Source organism: Callorhinus ursinus, unplaced genomic scaffold, assembly GCF_003265705.2.
Source record: "Callorhinus ursinus isolate GAN/ISIS: 27379988/994484 unplaced genomic scaffold, GSC_fseal_2.0 scaffold2, whole genome shotgun sequence".
Taxonomy (NCBI): domain Eukaryota; kingdom Metazoa; phylum Chordata; class Mammalia; order Carnivora; family Otariidae; genus Callorhinus; species Callorhinus ursinus.
The window spans coordinates 31,010,645-31,025,979 of NW_027397064.1; the positions used below are offsets into that span (position 1 = coordinate 31,010,645).

Below are 15,335 nucleotides of genomic sequence, written 5' to 3' on the forward strand. Positions count from 1 at the left end.
GGATGTCTAAGATAAAATCTTTCTCTTTCTCAGGGATATCAGTTTTTCAGTTGCTATAGGGAACCAAGATTAAGGGAACCAATATTTACTCAGGAAAGTATGTTGAACACCCCTAATGCTTGTCACATATGGGTATATTAGGAGTTTAGCCCTCACCATAAAGAAAACCAGTAGAAGATGGATTTGAGTGACCCTCAGAATTCATATTCAGGTAAAGTAGTCCCTCAGATCATGATCTAACTTGATAAATCATGCAAGTTCAGATACAAAGAGGATCTCCTTTAAGACACTCTGAATTAGAGCTCCCAGAAATACCTTGGTACAACATAGAGGGAGGAAGCATGTTAGAATGGAAAGAAACTTTGGAGGCAGATAGATCTGGGTTTAAATCCCTGCTCTATCACTTTTAGGTAATCACTTAACCTCCCTGAGCCTTAATTTACCTATCTGTAAATGGGGACACCATCAACTATTTCATGAAGTTCTGAGGATTAATTCACATATATTCCTTTTCCCTCTCTTCTACTAAACTTATTCAGTAGTGACAACTGCCACAGCTCTCTGGATAAATGTCCTTAAAAGTAACACTTCCAATAAATTTAAAAGATAATGATTCTTTTCTGGAAGGAACTACCTTACACTTTTCCTTACCCAGGAGAATGATGTCTAGGAATGGAGGGTAAATACTTTATATGTTCTAAGGATAATTTCTATGAAGATTTTTGTTCTTCAAAGCAAACTGCAAATCTTTCTGCACAAAAGTGCCCAATCCAAAACAATCTATGTGGAAGGGAGTGACATAGGTCAAGTAGGAGTTAGAATTTATCACTAGGTTGATTGGGTTTGTTACAAAGTGAAGATAACGAGGTCTTGGATTAAACCCAAGTCCCCAAGGCTTAACTAATTCCCTTTCAATTTCCATAGAACTCAACGTTTAAGTTTAAAACTCAAGATCTTTAACATTTATATCTGCCTACTTCATTCCATTTTTCCTTGTAACACTTTTTCCATAGTAACCTTTACACTAAGTGTTTTCCTTTTAAAGTTTCTCATTTTATGGGGCACCTGGGTAGCTCAGTCAGTTAAGCATCTGCTTTCGGCTCAGGTCATGATTTTAGGGTCCTGGGATCAAGCCCCACTTCAGGCTCCCTGCTCAGTGGGGAGTCTACTTCTCCCTTTCCCTCTGCTCCTCCCCCCTGTTTGTGCCCTCTTTCTTTCTAATACATAAATAAATACATAATCGTAAAAAAAAAAGTTTCTCATTTTTTTCATGCATTCTAAAATGACTCTCTGATTTCATATCACCATAGATTTTCTATGTAAACTGTGGTAATTAGGGAATGAATAATTTTGGAGAAGAAAAAATAAAAAAGTTTAAAAGTTATTATGCTCTTGATAAATTTCCTTTTCTAAATTTCCCCTTTTCTAAAATTACTAGAAGTAATTTTACTTTATTTATTTATATTTTATAAACCCCTGAGTAGAAATGATTGTTTTTTTTTTCTGTAGTGTAACAGTAATGATAGTCCATAAAGGCTAAAAAAATAAAATCACAAGTTGCTTTTAACTTACTAATAGCTGGCTGGCTATCTATAATCTGTATTGGGATGGTCTGCACATTTCCCAGCAGAATCTGATGAACACTTCCTTCCATATTCTCTGTATCCTCAACATCTCCAACTTCCACCAGCTGGTCCACTGCAGCCAGATTTTGATCTGGTCCCGGAAGGCTACCCATGGTAGAGGCAATAATGCTATTGTTTGGGGTTAGGCATGTATCTGTTTGAAGACTATGACTTTGACCAAGCAGTAGAGAATTATTATTCATTACAGTACTTTCTAATGAATCCAGAAGTCTTGAAGGACTGGAGGAAGGGTGGTTATTTACTGATACCGGAGCCGTTGATCCATCAGGAGAAGTGAATCTTGGTTGCAACTGCAAACCCTTTTAAACCAAAAAGAGTTACATCAAAATGTTTAAATTTACTAATTTTCTCATAGGATATATTATTCTTTTGACATGTAATTGGAATAAAATACAGGAGTATAATTACTAACAAATATCAAGGACAGAAACAAGAATCAAAGGAAAAGTAGTACAACTAAACTTTATTGCATGCATAGTCAACTCCAACTTTTTCAAAATGTATTGTTTAAATGATCTTATATCAAGATACAAAAAAGTCAAGAAATTAACAATAAAAACATCTGTGATCATTACTATAATTCTATAATAATTCTATAAAATCCCTAGAAGAAGAGAGATTATGGAAGAAAGGGAAGGGCTTCAATTTTGTCTATTTCATTGGGTACCTACCTGTAGTTGTGTAAATATTTTTGGTTGAAATGAGGAAAGTGAAGAAAGCAAGTGGGCTGGCTCTGGAGACAAAGAACCCGTTGTCTGATTTGTTTCCACTTTGGTGTTAATTGATTCCCCTGGTGAATTTCCTAAGTTATATAAAAAAAATCAGCTATCAAAACAAAATAATGTTTATGGTTTCTATGTTATGTGACACTACATTTTATTACAACATTTACTATCATAATTAGAATAGGAAATAAATTCAAAGGTTTGAAAAGGACTTTAAGAAGTTATTTTGTCCACTATTTCCAGAACTGGTAGAATCAGAATCACTCAGGAACTTTTTAAAAATATAAATTCCTAGGTTCAACCTTCATTAATTTTAATTCAGTATATCTAGGATGTGATGTTGGAAACAGTATTTTTTTCCTTGAAACATTATGTATTTGTAACTCAAATCTAGTCCATTTTCTATGATATGATGCTGGACTACATCTAAATTTCTCTGGATGTGTGACACCTATTGAACCTCTCAATTACAAAGACCAAACTTAATTCATCTTTGGTAGCCCTAATGCTTAGGATAATGCCTGGCATAAAGCTGGTCCTCAATAATAACAGTGTTAAATTTCTTTCAGTAACTCATTTTGAAATATATGACTAAGAGTAAAAATCTGTTTTCTTAGGGGCGCCTGGGTGGCTCAGATGGTTAAGTGTCTGCCTTCGGCTCAGACTATATTCCCTAAGGACAATTACTTTAGCAAATGAGATTTTAAGAAAACAGATTTATTTATTTATTTTTTATTTTTATTTTTTTTAAAGATTTTATTTATTCATCTGAGATGCAGAGATACAGAGAGAGAGAGAGAGAGAGAGAGAGCATGAGCAGGGAGAGAGGCAGAGGGAGAGGGAGAAGCAGGCTCCCCTGCTGAGCCAGGAGCCCAATATGGGGCTGGATCCCAGGACCCTGGGATCATGACCTGAACTGAAGGCAGATGCTTAACCATCTGAGCTACCCAGGTGCCCCTATCAACTCCTTTCTTATTAAAATTCTCTCCCTATCCAGCTTAGTCAGAATCCTACGGTGATAGTTTCAGTCACTCTCTTGCAAATCCCCTAACCTCCCTTGCTTCTTTGTACTTTTGTTACAACCCCTGGTAAAATCCTAACACGGAATGAAAATGGCCCATATATGTGAAGCTGAATGTGAGTGAAAAAGAAACTTGCTGCTACTACTAATACCAATTCATGATCATCAACTTCAACAGGACCTTCACCTGTATCTGACAACCTTACAAGTTTCTCCCCCTTTATATTTTAGAAGATTTCAAATGTCCAATCTTGGCCACACTTCCTAAGATCTTTTTCACTCTCAGCACTCTTGAAGAGAAAAGAGAAACTATCAGAAATTTCCTCAACTTCCCATCATGAAAGCTATCAAATACCTTCATCTTCATCTCTCTCTTCAGATCTCTATCTGAAAATACCTTCTCTCAACCCTTTTTCCCCTCATAGCACATTGTCTCTACTTCATCATTTATCACTCATTCACTCTTCAACCATCCCAATGTGGCTTCTTCCCAATCCACTCCACTGAAATGGCTCTGATATGTATCTAAGCTTTCCAAACCTGATTTCATGAACTTTTTTCTTTCCCCTTGCCATTACCAAATTCTATTCTTACACCAGTGTTGCCTACCTCAGTAAATGCCACTATCAGTCAGTTGCTCATAGAAGAAACTCAGGAGTCATGCCAGATCATTCCCATTCTTTTACCTCCCACACCTATTCAATCAATAACCAAAACCTTTAAAAACAACTTTTTAAAAAAAAAAAGATTTTATTTATTTATTTGACAGACAGAGAGAGAGAGAGAACAAGCAGGGGGAACAGTTGAGAGAGAGAGGGAGAAGCAGGTTCCCTGCCAAGCAGGGAGCCCAATGCGGGGCTTGATCCCAGGACCCTGGGATCATGACCTGAGCCGAAGGCAGACATTTAACCATCACAGCCACCCAGGCGCCCCATCTGTCCAATTCTAGTATAAATGCCACTCACTGTAGACTAAACCACTATCACACCTTTCATCTGGACAGCTCTAAGGGCCTCCTAAGCCCATTTTGCATATCCAGTTTTTTTTTTAATCTTTTTTTTAAAGATTTTATTTATTTATTCATGAGAGACAGAGGGAGGGAGAGAGAGAGAGAGAGAAGCAGAGGGAAAAGCAGGCTCCCAAGGAGCAGGGAGCCTGATGCGGGACCCAGGACCCTGGGATCATGACCTGAGCCGAAGGCAGACACTTAACCATCTGAGCCACCCAGGCGCCCTTGCATATCCAGTTTTATCTCCAAGCATTGTCTATGCTTAAAACCATATCAACTTTCTTACGTTCCTTGAACATGACAAGCTCTTTCTTGCTTAGCTTTCAAACATGGTATTCTTTTGATTGACAAATTCCTATCCATTCTTCAGTTCTTAGTATAAAAGCCACTTTCTCAAATGTTAGTTCCCTACTCCCTAGATTAAGTTATATGTCTGTCACTATTCTCACACAATTTTGCACAACTCTTTTATGGCACTATTCATAACAGTAATTAGAATAAATGTGTTTAGTGTCTTTTTCTCTTGCTCAATTTGAAATTCAATGAAGAAACTTATTCTTTTTTATGTCCAGCATTTATCACAGTGAGTAAAATATGTGAACAGATGAATAATGATAAAGAATTTGAAAGTTATTCTCTATGCACAGTGACTTTTAAAGGTTAAACAACCGAAGAATAAAGAAATAATTGTACTGTATACAGTTATTCATTAATTTATGCTAAAGGGGCGCCTGGGTGGCTCAGTCGTTAAGCGTCTGCCTTCGGCTTAGGTCATGATCGCAGAGTCCTGGGATCAAGCCCCGCATCGGGCTCCCTGCTCACCGGGAAGCCTGCTTCTCCCTCTCCCACTCCCTCTGCTTGTGTTCCCTCTCTCGCTATCTCTCTCCCTGTCAAATAAATAAATAAAATCTTGGGCACCTGGGTGGCTCAGTCGTTAAGCATCTGCCTTCAGCTCAGGTCATGATCCTAGGGTCCTGGGATTGAGTCCCACATCGGGCTCCCTGCTCAGTGGGAGGCCTGCTTCTCCCTCTCCCACTCCCCCTGCTTGTGTTCCTGCTCTCACTGTGTCTCTCTGTCAAACAAATAAAATCTTTAATAAATAAATAAATAAATAAATAAATAAATAAATAAATAAATAAAATCTTAAAGCATTTATTTAGATGTTAACTTTGTAGCAGGGATTATGCTAGGCACTAGTTATGTTAACTTGAATAAAATATAACCCTTGTGCCTGAGTAGCTCAAATCATAATGAAAGATACAGATGTATAAACAAAAGCATACCATGTTAAATGCAGAGGTAAGTATAAAAGAATGAATGTCTAACTTTATATAGGGGGTGAAGTTAAGAGAGCACTTAAAGCCAAATAGATTGATTTCAGTAGTGAGAGGAGTTAACCATACAGAAGCAGAGAAAACACATTTCCAGAAGAGAAAAAAAAAGGGTAAAATAAGCTTGGAATAGTAAGAGAACACAAGAGTAAGAGCATATGAAAAAAAGCAAACCATATAAAATGGACAAAGTTTCCTGATCAAGGTATCTTAAGTTTATTACTATTGGAATTAGCCTAGCTTTACAGTAAGCCGTACTAGCAATTGGCCTCAAAATTTTAATCATAAAGCATAAAAGCTTATTATATGAGGAAATTTATTAAGTTTATTTATTTATTTTTGGTAATCTCTACACCTACTGTGGGGCTTGAACTCACAAACCCAACATCGAGAGTCATATGCTCTTCCAACTAAGCCAGCCAGGCACCCCTTATTTTTAATTTTTGTTTGAATATAGTTGACACACAATGTTATATTAGTTCCAAGTGAATAACACAGTGATTCAACTTCTCTATATATTATGCTATGCTCACCACAAGTGTAGCTACCATCTGTCACCAAACATTGTGATTATAGTATCATTGACTATATTCCCTATGCTGTGCCTTTTTTTTTTAAGATTTATTTATTTATTTGAGAGGGGAGGGAAGGGTGGTGGGACAGAATCTTCAAGCAGACGCCCCACTGAGCATGGAGCCCAATCTCATGACCTGAACTGAAACCAAAAGCCAGATGCTCAACCGACTAAGCCACCCAGGCAGCCTTATGCCTTTTATTCCCGTGACTTACTCATTCCATTACTGGAAGCCTTCTCCCACTCCCCTTCACCCATTTTGCCCATCCCACCCCACCTCTCCCCTCTGGCAACCATCAGTTTGTTCTCTGTATTTACAGGTCTGATTCTGTTTTTTGTTTATTCATGTGTTTTGTTTATCAGATTCCACATATGAGTGATATCATACAGTATTTGTCTTTCTCATGAGAAGTTTGATTTATTTTACTTAGCATAATACTCTCTAGGTCCATCCATGTCATTATAAAAGGCAACATCTCATCCTTTCTTACAGCTAAATAACATATATCAGGAAGTATATATGAGTAACATGTAAGTATATATGTTTAAACAGCTATAATTATTTTGACAAATCCTAACATAGTTGTTCCTGTCTCTTTGGGCCATGGTTTGATTAGATGAGATAATATCTTCAATGTCTTCCAGTTTTTTGTGGTGTGGTTTTAAATATTTTATTTATTTATTTGATAGAGACACAGCAAGAGAGGGAACACAAGCAGGGGGAGTGGGAGAGGGAGAAGCAGACTCCCCACTGAGCAGAGAACCCAATGTGGGACTCGATCCCAGGACCCCAGGATCATGACCTGAGCCGAAGGCAGACTCTTAACAACTGAGCCACCCAGGTGCCCCCAATGTCTTCCAGTTTAAACACTGATTTTATATATTAAATATATTCAAGATAACTTACCTTCTGCAAATGTAACTGTCACAGTCTCTCTGAGAATATGCCCATTATCTGTAGTCCATTGAAGCTGAAATGGGAACATTTATTTCAGTAAAAACAATAAAGCATTTATAGTAAAAAATGTTTTAAAATATCAATACAACTGTCATATTTTATTCAGTGATAGTATAATTGTGTTTCATTCAGTAATTACTCTCTTCACTTGTTTACATTCTCAAAATATGAGTATAGTCCACTATCCAAATACATTAGCTTCCCAAGTTCAGATAGCAAGAATTTGGATGGCAAAGATCACTGCTAACCAAATCCATTTTACTTCCTGAACTTTGGATAGTGAATAAATAAGAGAGTTTGGGTTGGAAAAGAATAGTAGCACTAGCTTAAAATCTGAATCTATTTAGTTCAGAAGGCATAATTTGGGTAGTAAAAATTTGACAGCAAAGGGTATTGCTACTGAGATTTTTTTAAAAGATTATTTATTTTAGAGAGTGAGAAGGAGCACATGCAAGCGTTGGGGAGGGGGAGAGTGAGGCAGAAAATCCAAGCAGAATCCCCACTGAGCACGGAGCCCAAAGCAGGGCTTGATCTCATGATCCTGAGATCATGACCTGAACCAAAGTCAAGAGTCAAGACACTTAACTGACTGAGCCACCCAGGTGCCCCATTTTTTGAAAGATTTATTTATTAGAGAGAGAGAGAGAGAGTAAGCGAGCAGGGAGAGCGGCTAAGAGAGAGGGAAAGACTCTCAAGCAGATTCCCTGCTGAGGTGGAGCTGGATGGGATGTGGGGCTTGATCTAATGACCCAGAGATCATGACCTGAGCAGATATCAAGTCAGGTGTTTTACCTACTGAGCCCCCCAGGCGCCCCCTGTCTATTTTTAAAAAGAGAGGAAGGTATACACAATATATACCCAATAAATATTTGTTAGATGAATATGATATACTTTTTACAGAGATAAAATATGTTGATTTTTAAGTGAAGATTACTATTGTTATTATAGTCAGAGTTGGAAATTGACTGATATTTCTTCTTGTGAGAGTAATAAACAAAATTTTAGTCAAATCATCACCTGAAGGTTCATAATGTTTACATTTTAAGAAAAAGAAACTACTATTTCTTCTTTTTTAAAAAAGGTTTTATTTATTTGAGAGAGCGACAGAGAGAGAATGAGGAATGGGAGCGGAGGCAGAAGGAGAAGTGGAGACTCTATGCTGAGCAGGGAGCCTGACACAGGGCTTGATTCCAGGACCCCAGGATCATGACCTGACCTGAAGGCAGATGCTTAACCGACTGAGCCACCCCGGCCCCCCCCCCCCTTTTTAAGATTTATTTATTTCAGTGAGAGGCAGAGTTCAGGGCAGGAGGGGCACAGGAAGAAGGAGAGAGAAACTCAAGCAGACTGCGCAATGGGAATGGAGCCTGACACAGGGCTCCATTTCAGATCAGACCTGAGCTAAAACCAAGAGTTGGATGCTTAACCGGCTGCATCACCAAGGCGCCCCCAAAACTACTATTTTTTCTTTCATCACAGCTATTTATATGGCCTAATAACAACCACCCCGTTAGGCCAACTAGTAAGAGAAGTTGAGAAAGATTCTATAATAAAACAAAGAATTATAATTGTAATCATACCGTTGCTGGAATAATCTCTGAGTTATACACATTATCTCCATTTCTCAAGGATTTCTGTACCTCATGGATGTGATTTTTAATATCATTTACAGTTGGAAAAAAGGATAAATTATGTCTCTCAGGCACCTCATCAGGTTTAAATAGTTCTCTTTCTACAAATTTTCTGTGGAGAGCATAAAATAGAATAAAAACATAAATAGTAATATACTTCAGATCAAAGGAGAAAATGTTCTTTTTTAGCATAAACTTCTGTAAAGCATGGTTTACAGTTTTATAATTTATATTTTTCCACTTTTAATTTTTTCCGTACATTAAATCAAAGAAATCATGCAGATTAAAGCAATATAATACTTTCATTGGTTAAATAACTCTGTATCTAGAATAAGCTTTGACATTTTTATAGGAATCATTATTGTCAGTTTAAGCATATGTTTTGAATGCTAACTATGTCAGGCAGTGTACTTGAACACTTCACATCAAGGATCTCCTTTAATGCTTACTATAATCCTGTGAGGTAAGTACAATGATCATTCCCACTTTACTCCCAATTATCATTCCAGGGAACCGAGGGCTGCTGAAGTTTAATAATTTGCCAAAGTTATACATCTAGCCAGTAAGTAAGAGAGGTTGGGCCTACACTCAGGTTATTGCATAAACATCATGTCACACTGCTGCCAAAAGGCATCACTTACTATATAAAATATGACCTGCTTGAATTTTTTAAGTAGACAAAAGAGAAATATAGAAATAGAAGGCAGCATTGACACATCAATATATAAAAATACACAAAAAATTATAAAGTCCAATATTCATATGGTTTGTGTATTACATTCTATAGACCATACTGCAGAGCTGAATCATACCTCTGTTCTTAAGGTTCAAGTTTAGTAAATAATGCATGATTTTTACCAAATTTTGGCTCTGTTCTAACAATGTCCCAATGAAAATGAATATAAAATGTCTGAAAAAACTGCTAAATGGGAAAATCACGTATTAATTAAGATATTAACCTAGGAAATACTCATTGTGTTGTTCAGATGGGACTACACAATAACCAGTATGAATAAGGCCAGTTAAGTACCAGAAATCATGGTGAAAGAGCACAGGCTATAGAATTAGATCTAGATTTCAGTTCTGCCTCTACCTCTTAAGCCAGTTATATAACCACTCATAGTGTCCGTTTTCTCATGCGCAGGATGGAGATAAATATACCAATTTTATAGACTTGCAAGAATAAATGAGATCATGATTATTGTATCCTGAGAATCAGTAACATTGGACCAGAATGCTACATGTAAACTTCCATCATACAAAGAACTATCCATGTTCTTTTGTTATAATACAACTTAATTGCATTTCAAATAGCTTAAATAAGCATCCTGGCCTAGGTTTTAAAATCTTTGATTCTACAAAGGCTTTTTTTTCTGTAAAGGCATTTATTATATAATTCAATTTATATATAATTCAGAAATAGTCCAGTTAGCTAAATTTGAATATGGAATATTTCAAATGAGTAGGCTGAATCATTACTCATGGCTTGCCAAGTATCTGCTAGAAAATGATCAGTTCATAAATGAGATTATTTTAATAAATTAATAAATTATATTCCTTATCTACTCTGATAGCATATATCTTGGAAAACGTCTATGATGATAAATTATTTAAACCAACAAACAAAAATGAAAAATGTAAAAGAACAATTTGTTTTTACTGTACCTTAGCTGTTTCCTTACTGCATATACTTGTTCTATTCCCTGTGACACTAATTCTTGAATCTTATGTGCTACTTGAGGATGCAGACGTGAGGGTAATGCACAATTCTCATCCCTAATTGCTGTTTCCTCTTCTTCAAGAGAAGACATAGGAAAAGGGGAAGGTGGCAAAGGGAGGCAGGAAGTCTCTAATTCATGATACTGATGAGCTTGCTTTGTAGGTAACTGGACATACCACCTGACAAGAAGAAAAATTTAAAATTATGTTACTAGACAAAGGCAAGAATCATAGTTACTTATGTTAAAACTCATCAAGAAAGGGGCGCCTGAGTGGCTCAGTCGTTAAGCGTCTGCCTTCGGCTCAGGTCCTGATCCCAGGGTCCTGGGATCGAGCCCCATGTCGGGCTCCCTGCTCCGCGGGAAGCCTGCTTCTCCCTCTCCTACTCCCCCTGCTTGTGTTCCCTCTCTCGCTGTCCTTCTCTGTGTCAAATAAATAAATAAAATCTTAAAAAAAAAAAAAGAAAACAAGAATATCCACCTACAGTTTCTTTAAAAAAAAAAAACTCATCAAGAAAAAGAATCATCTTTTAAGATATGATTATATCAGTAAGTAAATGTAATAAAAATTTTAAAATGATATAAATAAAATTTAAAATGTCCTCTGCTTGATTTTTTTTAGAAAGATTTTATTTATTTATTTATTTATTTATTTGAGAGAGAGAGAGAAAGAGAGAGCATGTGCATGCATGGGGGCAGGTAGAGGGAGAGGGGAGGGAGACAGGGGAAGAGGCAAAGAATCTCAAGCAGACTCTACACTGAGCTTGGGGCCCGATTCGGGGCTCATCTCACCACCCTGAGCCGAAACTAAGAGTTGGACAGCCAACCAACGGAGCCACCCAGGTGCCCCCTCTGCTTGACCCCTCTAAGTTGGTTTTATACCCAAATAAATAAAAATCTTTATAAACCTTTATAGACTTTCACTATGGCCCTATAGTTAAGGAGGGTACAGGAGTTAAGTATATATGAAAATGGTATTCTAAATTTCATGTTAAGTAAATTTTACCTCAAAATAATGAGACTTTTTTTTTAAAATATTTTATTTATTTATTTGAGAGAGCGAGAATGAGAGAGAGAGAGAGAGCATATGAGAGGGTGGAGGGTCAGAGGGAGAAGCAGACTCCCTGCTGAGCAGGGAGCCCGATGTGGGACTCGATCCCGGGACTCCAGGATCATGACCTGAGCCGAAGGCAGTCGCTTAACCAACTGAGCCACCCAGGCACCCAAAATAATGAGACTTTTAAAGTCATCATCTTTTAAACTGTGTATTTTCCCATTCTTCTATGATTTTGTCCCCAAATTATAACTTCTGTGTTCCACCTATAATCCTTCCAAAGGGTGGCTATAATTCAGAGTCTACCAAGACTGAGCTGAGTGGGAGAATCTTATCTGACAGGAGCTCAATACACTACCTCTATTGCCCCATAGCCCCTCTATTGCACACAGCTCCTATTGCCCCAATGAACAAGAGAATCAACTAAAAGATGAATATAGGTCTTTCATATTGCAGTGCAAAAAAAACAGATGCTAGGCAAATGAAACGATCTGGTAGGATACTGTTTTTTTTTTTTAAAGATTTTATTTATTTATTCATGAGAGACAGAGAAAGAGAGAGAGGCAGAGGGAGAAGCAGGCTCCTAAGGAGCAGGGAGCCCGATGCGGGACTCGATCCCAGGACCCTGGGATCATGACCTGAGCCGAAGGCAGACGCTTAACCATCTGAGCCACCCAGGTGCCCCTGGTAGGATACTGTTTTAATGGATACTTTTATACAAAGTGCTTACAATGACTGATACTCATGAAATGGTGGCTTATTTAAAAATTATATACAATGTTCTCCAAACTGAATGATCTAATTATTGGCTACTCATTTTCCATATATCCAAAAGTTTTTTTATGTATTTATTTTTTTAAAGATTTATTTATCTTTTTGAGAGAGAGAGCACACGAGCAGGGGGATGGGCAGAGGGAAAGGGAGAGGAGCAGACTCCCCGCTGAGCATGGAGCCGGACACAGGGCTTGATCCCCCAACCCCAAGATCATGACCTGAGCTGAAACCAAGAGTTGGACACCCAACCGACTGAGCCACCCGGGCACCCATAGCCAAAAGTTTTGTTTTGTTTTGTTTTTACAAAAACTATATTCTGTGCACTTAATCCTCTGGTATTACTGTAAATTCTTTACCTGGACTAACACATAAGAAAGCAAGCTAATATTTCTTCTTATGTAAAATCTGAAGCACAAAAAATATATAAAAATGGAATTTTATGTAGGGCTTAGAATTAATTTCTGGCTGCTATAGGTAATCAAAGATGGGTTAAAAAGATATACAGGTGCCTGCAAGTTTGGCTCCTAAGAAGTATCAGAAACAAAGTATGAAATATATAATTATATGTGTTGCTAAACACATTATTTGTCATTTTGGGGAAAAACTTCCATACGGTATACAGAATTCTTTGGTAGGCATTATCGGAACATTTGGTTGATAAACTCAATGGCTGACACAGTGGCAAATTTTAATACCTAGGCAACCACTAACGAGACATCTCCCTTATAAAAATCATTCTTAATGAAATAATTAGAAAACATAATTATAATTTCTCTTACAAGAAAAAATCTTGTAAATGGAGCTAATTTGTAAAAATAAAATAATAATATAAATGTCATACCTAAGAACACCGCCAGCATCTACCAAGTTCTTCTTTAGCATGTTAAAGGCTTTTTCCTGCTCCATTCGGATTATTTTCTTGTCAATTTTGGGGTCTGTGGGAACTCTATATTCAGGAAACTTCTGTACTTTTTTAATGTAAATCCTGTTTATAAGTAAAAGTAGAATTTCTTTCATTATATTATAATATCAGGAAAATCAAACTTACCAAGCAGAAGTTTAAGCATTAAAGTTTAGAGAAAAATCAATTAAACTAGAAAGCATTCAGAGGATTATGTTGAAAAATAAGCCATATTCTCAGTGTGTAATATTTAGCAAATTAACAATAATCATGACATCAGTAAAAATATCTGAATATTTATGGATATTAACTTTTGTTTCTGGATTTGCCTCTTCCCAATTCTCCTGGAAGCCATAAAAAACGCATGCCTGGGGGTTCCAGAAGGGTGCTGGCAGGAGGGGGATGGGCAGCAGCTGCGGCAGCTGGAGGATGAAGAAGGAGCATGTGCTGCACTGTCAGTTCTCTGTGTGGTAGCCACTGTTCGGAAGCCTTACCATCAAGAGTGTCATTCTTCCACTCCTCAGAATGTGAAGGATTATTTACTTGATGGTGGAACTCTGGTGGTTTCAGGAAGAGAAGATCCGCCAACACGTTCTCAGCCAAACAGTGATAATAAGGCAGAAGAAATACAGTGGTCGGATGATGAGAACACGGCTACCCTTATGGCACCAGAATTTCCCGAAGTCACCACTAAAGGTCAAGAAGCTATCGATTCCCTGGGGGGCAGTGTATTTCCTAAGCTTAATTGGAGTGCCTCAAGGGATACATACTGGATAGCAATAAACAGTTCTCTGAAATGTAAAACCCTCAGTGCAGTCTTTCTATTGTTCAAGAGTTGTGATTTCATCACTCATGACTTTACTCAACCATTTTTTCATTGTACTGATGATTCTCCACATCCTTGTATAGAATAAGAACTTGTTCTTTGAAAATGGTATGAATTAATTCTTCAGCTTTCCATTACACAAACCGTGAAGTGACAATTCAACCCTGTCCCTGAGTTACTGACTTCCCAAGGACTTTGTAGACCCGTCTACTGGGGAGGATGCTTATAAACTCATAGATTTTCATAAACTGAAAAGAAATCAGCAAGAGGATGACTGATGAGAGCACCAGAGTTCAAGTCCCAGATAGAGAGGAAACCATCTTGGTGTCAGGAGGCTGCTCTCAGTTCACAACTTCCTGTTAGCCCATTCTGTCAGGGTGGGAGGCAGGGTGAAATCAATACTTCTTTATATTCACATACATTAAGCCGGAAAAAAATGGAGGGACTTTGCTACTTGTAAAAATAAATTATAAATAGATCTTAAACATAAAAACAAAAAAGAACAAAAAACTCATGCCTGGATTACTTTAATAGCCTCCTTCTGGGCCTCTGAGCCTCGTTCCTTAAATCCACTTGATATATTAATGCTACAATAATTCTTCACATTTGTCCTTTTCTGTTGAAGAATCTACCTGCTCTTTAATCAAGTACGAATTTCTTGGCAGCATTCAAGCCATCCCATATGATTCTAGCTTATTTACCTAATCTTACTTTCAATTATTTCAAATGTAAAATTGCTTTTTCAGTGAAGTTTATCATTTCAATGGTATTTCCTCCTCTGATACCAAAAATACAATCACACCATATCTTTATGCATATAATTTCCTGGCCTACAGTATCTCCCCTCTAATTCCTTATCTACCCAAATTCAATCTAAACATTAGCATTCAGGTTAAGTTGCACTTTCCTGTTAAAGAATTTGCATGGATATGTTCCTTCTCTGATGAGTTAGCTAATTGATACATTTGGTACTATATACTATACCATTATGTTTTCCAAGTTTTTTGTTTTCTGATCTACCTCAACAATATTTTAACTTCCCCATGATTAAGTAAAATCTTGTACCTCTTTCAGTCCATGGCACCCAAAGTATTGCTGGGCACAACAGATACTCAGAAAGTACTTGTAGAATGATATAGGGAATAAAATTATTTCTTTACACATAGA

The 15,335-nt window shown here is 37.2% G+C and overlaps 1 protein-coding gene and 1 pseudogene across 7 annotated transcripts in view; one reads left to right on the top strand and one right to left on the bottom strand.

Moving 5' to 3' along the window:
- CARF (calcium responsive transcription factor) overlaps positions 1–15,335 on the bottom strand; it is a 90,698-nt gene that overhangs the window by 30,741 nt on the left and 44,622 nt on the right. For 6 of the 7 annotated variants that reach the window (XR_012374573.1, XR_012374575.1, XR_012374574.1 and 3 more), the window contains 6 exons: positions 13,283–13,426; positions 10,561–10,794; positions 8,845–9,007; positions 7,214–7,277; positions 2,318–2,448; positions 1,573–1,945 (listed from right to left, as the gene is read on the bottom strand). Coding sequence is in view for 1 of the 7 variants with exons in the window: in XM_025893039.2 (XP_025748824.1) it covers positions 1,573–1,945; positions 2,318–2,448; positions 7,214–7,277; positions 8,845–9,007; positions 10,561–10,794; positions 13,283–13,426 (1,109 nt within the window). In the remaining 6 variants the exon portion in view is untranslated. Of the gene's footprint in view, positions 1–1,572; positions 1,946–2,317; positions 2,449–7,213; positions 7,278–8,844; positions 9,008–10,560; positions 10,795–13,282; positions 13,427–13,836; positions 13,920–15,335 lie in introns of those variants that run through there. The other variant, XR_012374579.1, reaches the window with a different exon arrangement.
- Positions 13,731–14,322, top strand: LOC112839928 (translation initiation factor eIF2 assembly protein pseudogene; annotated as a pseudogene).